Genomic DNA, 17,343 nt, shown 5'->3' with positions numbered 1-17,343 from the left:
GGCGCGGCCGTGACGGGCAGAGCCGCTCCCCACTCAGCGGCCGCGGAGCCCCCGCGCCGCTCCGCCCCGCTCCAGCCTCTTTGTATCAAACATCCGGGTTTCCCCGCTGGCTCCGCTTTGGCTTCTCCCTTTTTTTAGAAGCCATTTTGGAACCGGTTCAGCTTTTTTTTTTTTTAATTATTAAACCCCCCTCCAACAACAACAACAACAACACACAACAAACCTCCCCTTTCCCCCCAGCTGCTTCTTTTTTCCCCCCTTTTCCTTTTATTCCCTCCCCCCCCAGTACATGGCAACTCCCGTCACAGCCCCGCGTCCGCCACCCCCTCGCTCCGCGCCCCGCGCAGCCCGCGATGCCGCGGCCCGCAGCCACAACCCCCCCCATACCACCACCACGCTGCCGGGGCTGCGCGGCTCCTCCGCGGTCCCTTGCCTGCCGCTCCGCGCCCCGGTCACCTCTCAGAGTCCCGCTCGCTGCCGGCGCCGGGAGCGCGTGTGCGTTGCGCGGGGAAGCGCGGCCCCGGGTGAGTGTGCGCGCGCGCGCCTTTGCGCGGGGCTGCGCGTGCATTGCACGGGGGGCTGCGCGTGCACCGCCGCGGGGACGGGGGACGGGGGGGGTGTGTGCGCGCGCGCGCGTGTGCGTGTGCGCTCTCCCGTAGTGCTGGGGGAGCCGGAGGGGCTGGGTTGGGAGGAGGAGGAGGAAGAGGAGGAGGAGGAGAAGAAGGGGGTGAGGGGAGGGGGGAGTCAGTGTGTGGTGCACGCCGAGCTCCCAGCACAAAAGCCCAGCGAAAGAAACTCTTGGAAAGCTCGGAGCGAATGCCGGGGCCAGGCAGGAGCAGGTCGAACCGTCCGGGGCTGTTCCTCTCCACTGGATACATTTTGCAACTGCGAAGGAATTAAATCCGATTTTTTTTCCCCTCTCTCCCTCCCCCCCGTCCCTCCCCCCTCCCCCAGGATTTTTGCCTTTTTTCCTTTTTTTTTTCCCCTTTTCTCTTTTTCTTTCTTTTTTAAGCGCGAGAGAGCGCGGGCAGAGCCTCGCGTCTCCCCCCTTCTTTCACTCTCTCGATCTTCGTATTTTTATTTTTGCTTCCCTTGGGGATAGAGCGGCACACGAGGAGGAAGAAAAAAGTAAAGGAATATGATTGCTTCGTGGCTGACTTTCGCCTTGCTTTGTGGAACTTTCTGTGCAGGTAAGTGCATTTCGGTGTGTTTACCTCCCGCTCGGGGCTTACGGTCGCCTCTCCAAATGCAGAATTGAATGGGCCGTGCAATTATTTGCAGCCACCCTCCGAAACAGAGCAGAGCAACCAGCGAGCCTGCGAACTGGGGAATAGCCCCACCGCTGCCGTCTGCTTCATTTGCTTTATTATTACTGGGGGGGTTGTTTGGTTTTCTTTCTTTCTTTTTGCTTTTCACCCCCTCACTCCCCTCCTCCGTTTTCTCCCTGCTCACAGGACGAGCCTTCCCGTGCTGCTGCTTTTTGTTCCCTTCAGGCAGCCTGTGGGAATTAATGGCAATGTAAACACGCCGCGATATCGAGGAAACTTTACAAAAACGGGCATTTACTTCGGGGCCGGTGCTGCCGGAGTGGGGCTGAGGGGGAGCCGCAGAGGTTGCGGGGGTCGTGTGTGTGTGGAGAAGTTGGGAGCAGCGGGAGGAGACCTGGGGGTTGCTCCGAAATGGTGCGGGGCCGCTCAGGTAGTAGCCATGTGTGCGCTCGCTCCTGCCGGGCTGCGGGTGTGTAAGGGAGGTGGAGAGGAGTTCCCCCCTGCTCCTCAGAGGATACCCCTCCGCCGCTCCCTCACAGCCCCCCGGCTACCGCGGTCCCGCTGGGGTTTGCCTGTTAGCGCGAAACGAGCCGTTTGGGGCTGGCTGGCGCTGGGGGGAGCTGGGAGAAAGTTAGGATAAAGGGGGTGTGCGGCGCGGGAAGGGGGTGCCTGGGGGAGCATCCCCCGGGAGGGCGCTTTTGTGGCGGGGTTGTGTTTGTTTAGTGTGTTTTGCATCCTATTCATTTTGTGGAACTGGGCTGGACCCCAAACTTAGGCTCCAACCCCTGGGGTGCGCGTTTTGCCGGGGGGCGCGGGGTGGAAGTTAGCTGAAAGCCCGGGCACTGCTGGAGGAGCTGTGGGAGCCCCAGGCAGCGCTCCGTGGGGGGGGTGTGTGTGTTCTCCATGGGGTGCCCCATCCCACAGCCCTCGCGGGGGGGGGGGGGGCGGGGGGCAGAGGTCAGAACCTCTTGTTTCCCTCCCCAGCACTAAAAACGCGGGCACGCTTGAAATCCCCACGCTCCCCCCTTTCCCTCCTTGTTTTTATTTTTGTAATTATTATTTTCCTCTCTATTCTTTTTTATTGTTGATGCACATTCCCCAACACAAACTGTGGCGGCAGCAATTTTGCCCTCCCCGGTCCCCCTCCCCCGTTGTTGGTCACCACGACCCCTTGACACCCCCCCCCCCTCCCTCCTCCGGGGTTGAGCCCCCCGCCCCGGCTCTCCGCAGTGACTTGTTTCGGTACCTCCATTTCCCAGCCCGGGGCGAGGGGCTGGTGGTTGGATCTGTGGGGTGGGGGGGCTGTTTGTGGCCAGGGAGGGGTGCTGCTTGTGGCCGAGGGTTTCCCGGGGGCAGGGTGTGGGAGGCGGCGATGCTGCAGCCGTGCCCTTTCCCTGCTCCGCGATGGGCAGCCGGGGAGTTCCCGGCGGCTTTGCCATCGCGGCTTCATTGTATTGCAAAGTGGGTGGGAGTGGGAGGGCTTCCCCGCGTGTCCGTGTCCCCCGGCCTGGGGAAGGGGCTGCCCGGGGAGGGCGGCGGCGGGGCCGGCCCCGGGGCGCTCCTGCAGCCGGGCTTCCTTTGTTCCGAGTGCCCATTAAATATGCGCTGCCACCGCCTGCCTTTGGCATTATAAACACTGCCATCGCTTAATTATTTTTTAAGTCACACCGAAAGTGTGAGGCGGGGAGGGGAAGGCAATGAAAAGGGAGTGGGCAATAAAAATAAATTAAAAAAAATTAATTTGATGGTGAGCAAAGCCAGCTTGGGCTTTTTTATCTGATCGCTGGGACACTTGTACGCAGCTTTGTTTCCGTGTGTGAGGAAGGGGGTTGTGCGGTCTTGTATTTACATAGCAGTGCTGAGGGAGAGAGCAGGTATTTTGGAAGAAGCAGGCGGTGTGTGTGTGTGTGTGCGTGTGTGCCATCAGTATTCGTGGTGCTCGCCGTTGCTATCATCACAACAGCTCTCTTGGCTGGAAAATTCTATTATGTGCATAAAGGAGATTTATGGTCAATGTATTTTCTTTCCATATATCTTGGAATCCTTTTATCTCGGGTGATTCAATAAAAGAGATGGCTTCCGGGTTGGGTTTTTTTGTTTTGTTATTTTGTTTTTGTTTTGGGTGTGGGGTTGGGGTTTTGTTTGGTTTGTTGTTTTTTTTTTTTAACCCGATCCTATGGCCGTGTGCATATAGTGGTAGAAATGGAAGTTGGAGGAGAAAAAATGATTGCGTTAAAAAAATTAACCCCGAAAGCTTCTTAAATGTATCATGTTACGAAAAGGATAACGTGATAGGGCATAACTATGCTGACTTTTTCTCCTCCCCCTGAAAACAGAGTACAGAAACCCTAGAAAATGAATATAATTCTGTTTATTTGGAAAGGTCCCCTGGAATCATTAAATCAGTGCATTAGCAATTCTGTAAATCCCTCCCTCTCTTTTAAAGCTTTTATTTACGAGTATTTATCAACGTGATCTTCATTGTCCAGTTTTCCCTAAAGCTCTTCAGTCAGGGGAAAAAAAACAACCAACCCCAGATACCCACAGTTGCAATGTGTTGCTGGGATTCGTAGCACCCGGCTTTGCTTGGAGTATGCCTTTTGTGTGTGTGTACACGTTAGGACTCTGAGAAAGTGGTGGGCTTTTCGAAAATCGCTTGACCTCCATTGTTGATGCTTCTCTCATCGCTACCTTGGCTGGCTGTAACAAAGCAAGCACGGGCTGCTGTTCTTTGCAGAAAAAAAACAAACCAAAAAGAAAGAAAGAAATCTGTTATGCTTAATTTTTGGAATACTGAGGATTCATTGAGGAAAACATTATGTTCATTTTTAGCCCTTTGTTTGCAAATTTTCCTGCAGCCCAAATGTTCGGAAGTCATGTTGTAATCTATGAGCTTTAGAAAATACAGAAGGTGTAAAAGGATTTGTCTTGCAGAATGCATTGCTAACACGTTTTCCCGAGCCATTGCATTACTTTTATTTTGGTGCAAGTTTAAGTAATGCCATGCAGCAATGAACTGTGCTGCAAATGGATCTGGTCTCCTCTTTCACTGTCTTGTATTTATCCTCTTGTGCTTGAGAAGGGGAATAAAACTGGCTTCATTAGCTTGCTAATTAAACACAATGAAGTGCATGGCCCAAGGTTAATGGCAATGGCCTTTAAAAACACAGAACTCTTGAACAGGTGTTTGAGAGATACATTTTTTTAATCTGTCATCAAATCTAGATAATTATACCACCGAGATAACCATTGTCACAGTTCTGTGGAGAAGAAAATGCTATGTTAGAGATGCGAGTGTGCAGTGTATTATTTTTAGTGCCTTTATTTATAAACACCTCTCCAGGTCCTGCCCAGCCTGTGGTTTAACTTCCCTTTTCCCCCCTCCCTCCCTTCACCATTTCAAAGCATCTTCTGCATGTTCCCTTTGGTATAGGCTTTTATGGATGAGGCATGGTTAAAAATTCAGTATCCCTGGACAGGAGTGAGAATCTCTGTCAGCCTGGGTAGTTAGCTGAAGTATTTACACACTGAAATTTCTGCCATTTCTTGTGGTTTCGAGCAGCCCATCCAGGCTCAAACGCTCCTGCTTGTTTGATGAGATAGTAAGAAACAGGCAATTAAAGTGGAGGTCTCTTACTCCCTGCATTTGAGCTGTCACCAGCCTCCTGTCCACTCTGGTCTCCATCAGCTAAAACACGCTTGTCAGGTTTTTTTTGTGCTTTACATGACACAACAGTTGTAGACCTCCCCTGCTGCCACTGAATAGATGGTAGAGAAGAAAGAAACAGGCCAGCCTCACTTTTTTTTCTTTCTTTCCTTCCTTTCTTTTTAATTTTTTTTTATTTTTTATTTTGTTCTGTTCTCTCCCTCCCACTGTTTCCCTCCCCTTCCCCACCACACATGCACTCCTCACTTTGCGGCTCACTTAGAGGGGTTCCCTTACTTCACCAGTTCTGGGAAGCAGGACTGGCACACAGGCTGAGATGGAAGGGCAGCCTCTCATCTGGGCTGAGGGGCAGGTTTTGGAGTGATGGTAATGGGATAATGAGACCAGCCCAGGAATCCTGCTGCTGTGATTTACATAGTGCCTGTCCAAGGGTTGGGTTCCTCTGCAAGAGCGCTGCAGTTGTGAAAGGAACCAAGGGATGTCTATCTTAATTCATCAAGAGGGAAGGAGGTCAATGGAAGAGATGGTTTGAGGCTGGGCATCCAGCAAAGGTGTAATTGTGTGCACTGTCCACATGGTGCTTGTTCCTAGAAAGCCAGGATACCTTAAAGGTAAAATAAATAGGAGACGAAGTTATTCCACTTTTGGGCTTTGTAGGGGAAGGTGTTTTGGGTGTCAAATATCAGGACCTACTTTGAGAAGTGTTTCTAAAATTTAATGTTTGTAGCAGTTGACCATGTGGAGCTGCAGTAGATTGGTCAGATGGGATTTTAGTAGCACTGCATCTTTCAAGCTCCAGAATATATAGCATCTTTCTACCAAATACACCCAGGGCGGTTATTTCAAGCTTAACGCAGTAGCTGTAGTCTGAAAATTGTGGAAGTGACTTGCTAACTTGCCTGCTGCTAGCTATGCATGACCAAGGCAAGGTAATTTGCTGGATGTCCCTTTTCCATGGAATACTGCACCAGGCGCACAGCCTCTCATTATGGTGCTTCCCATCCCTCACGTGAAAATCTGTGTATGCAGCCCCACTGGCCAGTGCTGAAGAAGCATTGCTGTGATTGGGAAGGGCAAAGGCAGGGGAGAGAACCTGTTTGGGTTCACTGGTACCATAGACCCAAGTGAAAGCCCTAATGAGGTCTTGCCTTCAGCTTCAGTGACTGAAGAACTGCTTATGCGCTGGAAAAGTCTTGCAAAGGCAACTCTTATGAAGTCAGTTTGGTTTTGTTGGGTCAGTACCTGCTTCAGAGTTGGCTTTCTCATGCTGTTGGGCTGAAGGAGTGCTGTCAAAAAGGCATCAGTGTTATCCAGGCTTTTGGTCAGCTGTGAATATCGTGGTGCCATGCCTCAGCACTACTGAGGTACCCCAGCTCCAGTGCTCTTGCCTAACAAAACATTGTGGGAAGTTGGGAAATGGGAACTGCAGAGAGTAATCTCTGCTTTAAAGAGGTGTTGTCTTTCCCTTTTATCCTTCCTTGGCCTTTGATTTTAAAACTAGCAGGGGGGTGTGATTTTCTTGCCTGGCCAATAGCAGTGCCTGGATCTGAATTATTCAGTGTAGCACTTGGCATTCTGCACCCTGTTCCCACTTCAGCTCTTTTTTTTGCCTGTTTCTTCACGTGGGGATTTTCACATCAGTGAAATTGGATGTGTAAGAGAGGTGTTTGTGGCCGCAACATTGACCAGTATAAGCTTTCCTCTCCCTTGCCTTTCCCCTTCATTAATCACTGAGGATCAACTAATGTCTAATCTCTTCATTATTACTTCATTCTGAAATAATTTTGTATCCCTTTAGTCATTTGTTCCTTTAAGGTATATTAAAAATAATGTACATAATTTCCCTCTCCCAAATCTCCTGTGTAAGTTTTCTTTGTAGCCATGGAAGTCAGAGGGGCAGAGAAGTAAATGAAAGATGCACTCTGCCTGCATTCTGCAGACTCGGCACATTGTATCCTTAGATATAAATACAACCGTTGGTCTTTTTCACCAATTTCATGTTCTTTTTTCACTCTGTCATCTTCCTCCTTCACTACAGTATAGCTTCAATTCAAACTAGAAGTTAAAAGCAGCAATTGTCAGTGTACACAGAAAATAATAATATGCTTCCCTCTAGCTCACAAGTGCCTCTTATTTTGCCAGTATTTGAGTCTTGTCTCCCTGATTATGTTATTGCATGTGGCATTGGTCCATCATGCTACTTAAGAAAAAGATGTTACTGATGTCTAGATGTCTTGAAAAACGCCGCTTCTCTTTTGGAAAGTGCTGTTTGTGTCAAGAGAAGGTCCCTGCCCCAAAAACACTGAGCAGAGGGGGCCAAGTATGAGAAAACATTACTGTCTGCAAGTGCTCCACGCTGCATTGTCAAGTGGCTCACCCAGGGTCACACCAAATGTTTTGTACCTATACCAAAAATACATGAGGAAGTGTTTCTGTATTGGGTGAGATCAGGCTTTGACCTGGTAGTGTGCTCTACCCACCTTATGTGATTTACATTTATTTTTTGGTGACTTCGGAGGTGGTTGATGTATTTGGCTCTTGGAGAAGATCCTCTCCTCTTAGGTTGGGTTGCTTGCAAACAGGGACTGGCTCATGCACACAGGTTTGTAAATTTAAATAGAGAAGAAATATAATGGAAGGAGTGACCCTGTTGCTGGAGGAAGATGTGAATTACCTGTTTCTCATTAATAATTCTGCAATTTCCAGCTTGCTGTGCCATTTCATCACAGATTTGGTTCTGTATTGGAGGAGAGTTCTGTGGGCAGGAGGCTGCTTGGAGGAAGGCATGGGGCTCGGTGTAGGCAGGGCTGCCTTGCAGGCACTGGGCAGGAGGCAGCCTGGACCTGATGGGTTTGGGAACCAGAGGTGTATTAAGGAGCTGAAATGAGCCTGTTAAAATGTTTGCACAGGAGTTGTTAGACATAAAACTTGTATCTGTGGATGTCTGCATCCTGCCCCTATAGTGCGTAATTTATGGGATGTAATAAAAGTTTATCGGATATTCCCACCACTTCTATGGCAGGCATTTCACTGAGATCTTGAGAGTCAGTGGCAGGAGCGTTTCTCCCCATCCTCTTGGGTTCACATCTGGAGCTCTGGCCACCACAATGTCCTTTGTTGCCCACCTAGAATGAAATCGGCTGAGAAAAATTGAGTGTTCTGGTATATTTATGAAACCAGAGGTATAATTTTGTTTTATTTGTCCTGTCTTGGTCTCATACTAATAGATCTGTATGACTTCATAATCTTTATTTAAAGAGAATTAAGCGCATTCATGAAAAGATGAAGTGCTTTACAGTGTGAGCTACATACATTTTAATCTAAACGGATACTTGTGCAAATTAAGATGTGGATTTTGAACTCTACTCTTCTTGTCTAGTACGTACCATTATGTAATAGCAGAAGAAGAGCAGAGGGTGTGCATTAATCCTCCAGTAAGGTTGGCAGTGGAATAGAGAGATGAGTGTGTCTCTGGCACTTTCCAGACTGATCCAAAATCCTGAGCCTGTGCTGAATGAGCCCCAAACCCACAGTGGCAAAGGTTGTGATTTTTAAGTCTGTGGTAGCTGATGCTACTCTGTAGTGTCTTAGTAGTGTGACTATATACATTTTATTTAAAGCTTTTCCCACTGTCAAACTTGCTTTCTAACTAGTAGTAGAAGTTTAAATTTTCTGTGTGGTGCCTGTGGTGCTAGTGTAGTGCTTCTTCCTAATTTATTGCTTCAAGGTGTGAGTTTATAAGCTTTTGAGTGGGTGAGAGGGATAAAGTTAGTTCCATTTGTGCCTGATCTATCAAATGGTCAATCTAGGTGGCTAGCCCTTCTTTCCTCTGACATTATGTATTTAAAAGGCCTTGTGTAATGTGTGCAGCTTTTTTAATTTGGCTTTTAGGAATATTTTGCTTATACATAATTTACCTCTGGAGACAGTTTTGAATTCCTGGGGAGGGAGGAATGCAGCTATGGGTCTGAAGTGAAGAAATGTTCAATCAAGCTCTGTCTCCTTTTTGTGACTTTTAAAAAGCATTTCATAAAATGAGGGCATTTTGGGCTTTTTAAACCTTTTTAATGCTCTTCCCATGTCTTACAGTCTCTGGCTTGGCTCTTGGCTCTTTCTGTAGGCTGGTGCAGTTTGGCTGAGCTGTCTGAAAACTCCCCTTTCCAGTTGCCCTGTTTGTCATTGATACTTCTTTTTCTGGGAAAGGGGGGCTTTTAAATTTTGCATAGCTAATATTCAGGCTTTTCTCTGAGGCAGCAAGCTGAGCTGTACGCTATTAAAGTTGTAAGGAGACTATGGTACTGTTCTTGGAGGAGCTTGTGAGCTTTGCAGATGCTCAAGTGTGAGTAGGCATTTGCTTTGCTTCAGACCTGCATGTTACTGTGCAGATTTGTCCAAGTTCCTGTGCTCAACAGAGGGCAGCTATGATTGACATGAGATGCTGCTGCTCAGAAAAGTGCAGATTTGTGGTTATCTTGGTAGTAGCCTTGTTCTGGCAAGTTCACTCGTGGGATGGCTGAGATGTGGCAATGCAACCTGTGGGTGCACAGCTCGCTTGTTTCTCCAGTTCTTTATTTTCCTTTCTCCAGTATGACAACCGGAACACAGAGGGTTTTGTATTGCCACTTTAGTTCCTGAGCGTAATTAATGGGTTAAGAATGCTAATTCCCTATATATGTGCAGGCTGAGAAATTCAGTTGTCCTTGGGTGTTCATGGTGGGAGTATCCAGTTACAGCTCGGTGGCTATTGGGTAGCTCTCGGGTACACAAAAGTTTGAACTCGGAATTCCTTGCTTTCACGTGCACCCACGGCATACCAGGCACTTTTATTTTTATAGGGAAGTCTTTGCTAAAGCACATTCTTAGGCCTGGGGCAAGGCATTTTCCCAGATACCTATTACAGTTGCACCGAGTAACACTCACCTGCTTGGCTTCTAAAAATTGAGTTTGGGGTAGTGCTGATAGGCACTGTTGCTGACATACCAGTTCCCTGCTGTGAAATTCCTGTTTACTTAAGGAACCTGCGATGCACAGGGGATAAAGCTTAGCACAACAAGAAGGAGAAGAGGATGGTGTATTTAATGCTTGGCAGTGCCTTGCTGCGATGTTGGCCCTGGCTGCTGGCAGGCAAGGAGTTGTGAATGCCTGACTCCAGTGATTACAACAGAGCCGCAGCATCTCTGGATGAAAATGCTGCACATGGACCCTCAGGTGAGGGTGCTGTCCCGGGTGTGCCCTGTTGCAGAGTTGCCCCTTCCATGCTCTTCGGTGTCCTTTGGAATATTTCAGAGACAAATCCTCTTTCAAGCAAGCAAGAAAAAAAAAAAAACAACAACAAACCAAACCCAAACAAAAAGATGCCAAACAAAACAAATAAAAAACCTCACAACAAACTAAAACTTATGGATATGAAAGTTTTTACCTGGGTGCTATTGTTCTACTACCTCACTGTTACAATAGACATTAGTCCCTTCCTCAGAGTCCTGGAATATCTTTTTCAAAGTGGAAGTGTGAAGCAGAGGTCTGGAGAAAGGGCAGCCTTGGCACACTTGGTTATAGCAAGAAATTCCCATGTGGATTTTAATCATCTTTTGGAGTCTTTGAAGCAACATGGTGGCCCTCCATTCTTGATTTCCAGGCTTCTTTATGCAGGCGATAAAGAAAAGCAAAGCCTGATGGAGCATTTCTGATGAGCACACTTGCTGTTGCTGGGCAGCTCCCCTCGTGGGTGCAGCTTGGTGGCACAAAGCTCATTCTTCCTGAGTTTTGACAGTGATGGATGAAAAAAACCCCAAAACAAACCCACCCCCCCCCCCCCCCAAACCACACCAAAGCAAAAAGGAAACACAAAAACCTTCAAACCCCACTGAAGGTACAGTCCATGCAAGTGTGTATCCCCGCGGCTGTTGCCTGGCTGAAGCCTTGGCATAGTGCCTGTTTGTGTTGGCAGGGAGTCTGGCTCGATGTGTCCGTTCCTGGGGGGTATTTTAGCAGTTATATTGTACCTGAGATAACTGGGGAAGTCTTTTACAGATAATTTTTATGGCTATAGATAATTTTCCGTAGATAGCTGCTTCTGTTGTCTAATGGGATGGAGTTAGTGCTGCTAAAAGCAAACATGAGAAACCTTTCTTTTTATTATTATTATTATTATTGGTAATAGAATTTCCTTTCCCATGCGCTCCTGTACAGATTGGCTATTTATTATGTAAATAACAGCTAAAAGAAGCCCTTCCAAGGTAACTGTAAGCCCCAAAGGTAAATGAGATCCCCCCTACTCTGTTAGATAAGTGAGATGCAAGTGTATCTGGCTTTGTAACTGTGTCTATAGGCTCCTTCTCAATGAATTGCTGATGAAAGAAGAAACCCCGAGTGAGGGACGTGCCATTCTTGCAGCCTGCACTTGAGAATTGCCCTGTTGATGTCCCTAACACTTTTGTGCCTGGATATGATTTAGAACCAGCTAATGTACAAAACGATGAAGTGCAATACGACAAGATAAAGTCTGCTAAAAATAGGTCTGAATATGAAAGCCAGGCAAAAACTCGGGGTTGGGGCGGGGAAGGGGGGGGGGAAAGAGTCGTTTTACAGGCATTGTTGATAGAGTTTCAGTGTCCTGAGAAGGGAAGATGAATGTCTTTCTGTTATAGTAACAGCTGCTCTCTGTCCATCGGGATCTAGTGTTTGCCGATCCAACTCATACTAATTAAACAAAAGAGTTATTTCATAGCAGCCTCGGTGGAGGATTTATGTTGGAATTTTATCTTTCTCCAGTTAAACTTTTCTTCATCCATTAAAGAAAAATACAAAGTTAACCTCTCACCTGGACTGGGTCTCACCTCGTGTCATATCTGACTAATTACTGCGGGGAGGAAACTAGACCTTAACTGGGCACTCAAAGTTATAGTTAAAAAACCTCACACCTCCAAGTTTCACTAATGCGCTTGTCCTTAAAAAGCTCTTCAGGGTTTTTGTGTCCTGAATCTGGGAGCTGTTGGGTGACTCTGCATGGCTGTTAATAGCTCTCTGCAATGTACAGAGCTCTTCTTTCCTCTTATTATTTAGAGATCACCCCCCCCATAAACCTCCAGGCCCCCCCCCCCCGCCCCCCCCCCCCCCCCACTTAATTTTGAAAGCTAACAGCTGGTGTGAACAGCTCCAAAGGTGTCCCTGATGCAAACTGCAGCAGCATTTTTGGGAATGGACCTATATTGTGGAAACGATGCAGTTAACTCTGCAACCCCCCCTGCTATGGGTCAGTCTTAGAGGAGTCATGGAGGTCCAGATCAAGGCAAAGCTTAGTTACTTGGTACCTTCTTGTGTATTGAGCCACAACTTCTAAGACATTTTGGGTTTACATCTGTACTCCAGAATAAAACATCTGGTGCCCACCTAAGCTCAGTGGTCATTTTTGAGCCCTGTCCTGTCCCATGGGCTGGAAAAGGCACCAGCCAGAGCTGTGTCACTTGTTCCTCCTCTTTCCAAATCTCTTATACCATTTTCTGTTGTTTGTTTCTGTCCCTGCTGAGGTTTTCCAGAAGACTTGCGCCTAGAAATAGCTGATTTTTAACTTTTTTCATTGCAGTGGCACAGCTTTTTTAAAATGACGCTAAAGCTACCCCTCTTTGACAATCACAGGCTTGAATTTATCCAGTGCTGAAGCACCACAAGAGGCTACCTGAACCCTAGGGGATCTGTTGCAATATCCTTTCCCAGGTCCTAGTTGAGATACATGCCTCTGTGTAGCTGCCTTTTGAACCCTGTCTGTTAAATACCATTTACCCTTCTCCAAAGGAGTATAGGCCTAGTTGGATGGTAAGGGTAAAACCTGAGCAGCGCTGTGTTTATAGTAATAATTTCCACTGGTGAAGTATGGATCTGAGACTTTCCTCATTCATTTAAACCTCGTGGTTAATAGGCAATAGTGGAAATGTACCATGTACATGATTATTGCAGTGACCTGATTTCACATGCATTTCTGATCTAACTAGTTTAAAAAAAAATAAAAAGAAAAAAGAATTATATATTAAATTGATTTTGGGAGCCCTGGGAAGGAGAAGGAAACCATTTATTTCAACCCCCAAATTCCTTTGAGCTGTAGAAACATTGTCAAAGTAATTGTAGCCTTTTCAATTTTTTCTGTGTAGATTTCTTTCTGTGTAGTCTCAGAAAAACTGTGCTCTGCTGATGGATGTCACTATTTTTTTTTTACTTGTGACAAATATCTCCCAAGGTATTGTTTGAGTGATGTAAAATTGGTTCATGTGTAAAATTCTAGCTTTTCATGAATACTTTATCATGGGTATGTACATGCCAGCTTCTTCTGGATTAAGGTGTTATACCTTTAGTGGTTTGCTGCGGGATATCATCTTAATCATTTTTGCTGTAATTTAATCATCTTAATTAAAATTGCATTAAATTGTGGAAAGTAATTTGGGTCTGGAGAGCAGTGGGTTTTGTATTTGTATTTCTTTTTTTTTTTCTTGTTATAAGATGGTAATGGTCTTGGCAAGATTCTCCTAAAATTAGCACAGTGTACAAAAACTCATGTTGCCAAGTTAGTACAGTATTTCTCCATCTAATTGTGGCCTTGAAGGGTATAATATAAAAGGTCATCTTTGTTAGTGAACTGCAGGCTTCTCCTGTGAGACAGAAATCCATGTCCTTATCAAGGATGAAATCTTGGCTCCTTGGTTACACAATTGAGCTTTGCTATATTTTGGTCATCATTAGGCTGTTTATTAAAGCAGTGGAACACACTAATCAATCTTGGTGCTTTGCTTTTCTTAAGCGTACTTTTGAATGTGAATTTGTGTTACGGCTTTCTCATTCTTTTCCTGCTCCACAAGCCCTGTGAATGAGAAGCGTCTAAAGATGAGGTGGATGAAAAGTTGCTCGGTTCCCTTTTTGAGGTGTTCTTTGCCCAGGAGGTTCCCATTTGTGACGGTGGTTTTGAGAGCTGGGATATTTGACCTCCTCATCTTCTTGTTTTGAGAAGAACCAGGAGGAGACCATTCTTAAAAGAGCAGCCACTTGTTTGGTTTGTGCTGTTAAACTTAAAAAAACCCCAAACACATAAAATGCACAAAACTTCATGAAACCAAAATTTAATTTAAAAAGGGCTTACTTTTTTGGGGGGGGGTGGGGGAGAGAACAACCCCAAAACCACAACAAAACAACCCCAAATAGATTTCTGTGGCACACAGTCATGGGGCAGAATTGTGGGAGGTGAGAAAAGTGGGGTTTTTTGTTCTTTCACCCGTTATTTGTGTCCTCGGTTACATCTTATGATGCTGGCACTCTAAGAAGCGTATTTTTGTGTCTCTGAATTGTGTATTGTAAAACATAGCTGGTGCTTACCATTGAATTTTTCAATTGCAGTTTCTTTAACCATCATAGATTTTTCTAGTTGGATAGATAAACGGATCTTCCCTACTTTCTGGACACTTAGATCTGATTTTGTACGGCTATAAGAGTTAGAATTGTGCTTTGCAGAACTTCATTCTCAAAATTTTGGCAACTCTTAAATTTTGATGCCTTCCATCCCCTGTAGTTTATGTCAGAATAGATGATATGCTGGAAGTGACTGTGTCCTTGAGACACATGCCAGTGTCAGAAACTTCCAAAGGCAGGATCAGCAATATTGGATCATTGCTATAAAGGACTGTTTTCTGTAATATCCCTGCCAACCTCACTTTCATATGTTTTGAATATGATAATATGAGAGCACCACTCCAGTGGGATGAGGAAGTCCCATTATTTGCACATACAAATGAGGACCAGAGCAGAGAGACGTGCTCAATGAGAGTGATGCTCGGACCGTTGGTGGTGTTTGGGCAGAATAAAGTCTGTGGTCCCCGATCCGCAAAGACAGGAGTTTTTATGTGGGCTTCTAGATCCCTTCAGAATTCCTATGCTGGAAGGTAGATATCTACAGTTACTGTTTTAATGATACGGCAAATAGATGGCTTCACCTCAAGCATAGATGCTGTGACAATGGCCTAGCTTTGCAGCTGGTTGGTGTGCATGCTGTGGCTTTGATCAAAGTAACATGCCTTTAAAAATAATTAAAAACTGGGAAAGAGACTGTGCTTGTGGATGAAGAAACCTCTGTTCAGGGACTTCAGGCATCCAGCAGCTTATCTCAGGAGTCCTGCTTTTCCTTGAATCTGCTTACTATGATCTCCCAACCTCGTGCTGGTGTAACTGTTAGTGGCTTGTTGGTGTGTGGGTGCATGCCAAAGTGCTCAGTGGCATTTTAAATGGGTTGCGCACCGCTTTGTTTGCAACCGCTTGGTTGGTACTTCTCCAGTTGCTCCCAGACGGATACCTGCGCTCTTCAAGAGCTCTCCCCAGGGTTCACTGGTTTGTGCAAAAATTTCTCTTTGAGCAGTTATGAAAACCAAGTGTTTCTGTTGTGAAGGGGCAAGCTTTCCTGGACGGCAAGTTTTTAATGAAAGCATTAGGTTATGAATGTGTCATCATCTCATTACTGTGCCTTACCATTTGGCATCCTGTTGGTCTAAGGTAGTTTGACTGTCTCCAGCCTTAATTGAGTGCTGCTTTCAGTATTTATAAACTCTACAACTGTCAAAACAAACCAAGCCTCCAGGTGCAGCAATGGCAGTGGGGTTGAAGACAACCAGTTGTCTCTAAGAAACATAGCCTATTATGCACTGGGTATGAATCAACCTCTGAATTGTGGATGCTGGGAGGAAGATTTCCTTGGGGACTTGTAATCCGAAATCAGCCTCCTATAAATCTGCTTGGATCTTCTCCTGAAGTGTGTGATGCTACTGGAGAGCTGATTATGGGTATAGACTGTGAACCTGGGAGTGCGAAATACTACTGCTCCTTCCCTTCCATCACTGTGCTAGATGGACAGGTCCAAGGGGCAGATTATTTTCACTACGTTAGAAGTGATGAGTTCTTTGTTGTGTTCTTCCTCACAGTAAAGCCTTCAGACTTGGCTTTAGATATTGGGAGTTGAAAGCAAACAGCTGGGTTGGTTTTATTTGCTTTCTGGGGTTTCAGGTGTAAAAATGTACATTGGTTGCATTTTTGTGCTGCTTTTCCCGTTCCTTGAGAGCTGGAAAATATTTTTCTTTAAATAGAAGGTAATGTTTTATATCTTCTAAATGTCACTGAGGGATGAGTTTGTAGCTGACAAAAATCCAGCTCTTCCCTGGGTTGTGTGAAATCCTGGGAAGAAAGAATAGGGCAGAAACTAATGCTACCATACCTGCAGGGACAGGTCTGGCTCTTGCCAGCTGGACATGACAGTGTGTGAAGTTTGTGATTGTATGTGTTCTTGAGACAGAGGGGCTTTTTTGTCTTTTTGTGTTGCCATCCAGTTGCTAGAAGCTCTCTTAGTACTTCAGGTTAAGATACCTAGGATGGATTATGTGAGTAAATCCTGTCCTTTAGGGCTTTCCACAAAGAGCAGAATGTGGTTGATATCCCTGAGAAATTTGTAGTTGATGAAATTTTCCCCAGAAAGTTAAACCATTCTTAGAACAGCTCCAAAATGACTCCCCTTCTCTGTGCTGCAGGAACACCAGCAATTAAGGCAGCTTTATTTTCTTCAGTTGCCCGTGAGTTCGTCAGCCTCCACATCCTAGAGGATGCAGGATGGGACACCTCCTACAAGGCATAGGACTTGTCCGTACCGGATGTTGCTCACCCTTTTTATCCTTTATGTGTCCATCATGGCTTGCACACTACTCAGATGTGGTGTTTACAAAAGGTTTCTCCTAATGGGAAACATGGCCAGTGACACGGCCTTGGTTTGTGGGGTTTTGGGTGTTTCTTTGTTTTTTAACCTTTTTCTTTTATGACTTCTCATGTAACTCACCTAATTCTTGCATGTTTGGTTTTGTTCTTTGTGCTCTTTCCACCTTTCTCTCATTGAAAGAAATTGTCTGTCCTGACTTCAGGAAATGTTTTCTCACTTGTCAGAATGAAAGCAGTTAGCTGGGCTTGATGGTTGTTTTGCTCATATGTGTGTGTGCAGGGAATGTGTCAGGGTGTTTTTACGGGCACTGTTGCTGAGCTTGTCAGTGGTGGATGGACAAGGAAAGCCAGGCTCCATTATAGATTATGTATCTTAACAGATTTTTTATCTCCAGTTTTCAGGGAAAGGGTAGCCTAAAGTCAGTCTTGACAGTTCAGTAGAGGGGAAGGCTGCAACCACCACTCATGCAGTACCCCTGACTAATGACACATCCTCCTGCCTGATAGGAGTGAGGTGATGGGCAAGGCAGACAGGGATGCTCTTGCATCATCTCCATCCCCAGAGAGGTCATCCTCCTGATCCTATTGATCCTTCTGTGTTTGCAGTGAAATCTCCTCCCTTCCCCACCCCAGCTGCTCCTCACAGCTGGAGGGACCTAAATGGAAATTGAGAAACCT

General features: G+C 46.0%; 1 protein-coding gene across 1 annotated transcript in view; it reads left to right on the top strand.

The window, feature by feature from the left end:
• Window positions 1-1,099: 1,099 nt before the first annotated feature.
• The window catches only part of ACVR2B (activin A receptor type 2B), a 94,984-nt gene continuing 78,740 nt past the window's right edge, over window positions 1,100-17,343 (top strand). The window contains exon 1 of the mRNA XM_005150027.3: window positions 1,100-1,190. Within this exon, the coding sequence (XP_005150084.1) occupies window positions 1,139-1,190 (52 nt within the window). The 5' untranslated portion in view covers window positions 1,100-1,138. The remainder of the gene's footprint in view (window positions 1,191-17,343) is intronic.

Source organism: Melopsittacus undulatus, chromosome 1, assembly GCF_012275295.1.
Source record: "Melopsittacus undulatus isolate bMelUnd1 chromosome 1, bMelUnd1.mat.Z, whole genome shotgun sequence".
NCBI classification, from domain to species: domain Eukaryota; kingdom Metazoa; phylum Chordata; class Aves; order Psittaciformes; family Psittaculidae; genus Melopsittacus; species Melopsittacus undulatus.
The sequence above is the reverse complement of the archived record's forward strand: the minus strand, read 5'-3'. Positions and strand labels throughout refer to the sequence as shown.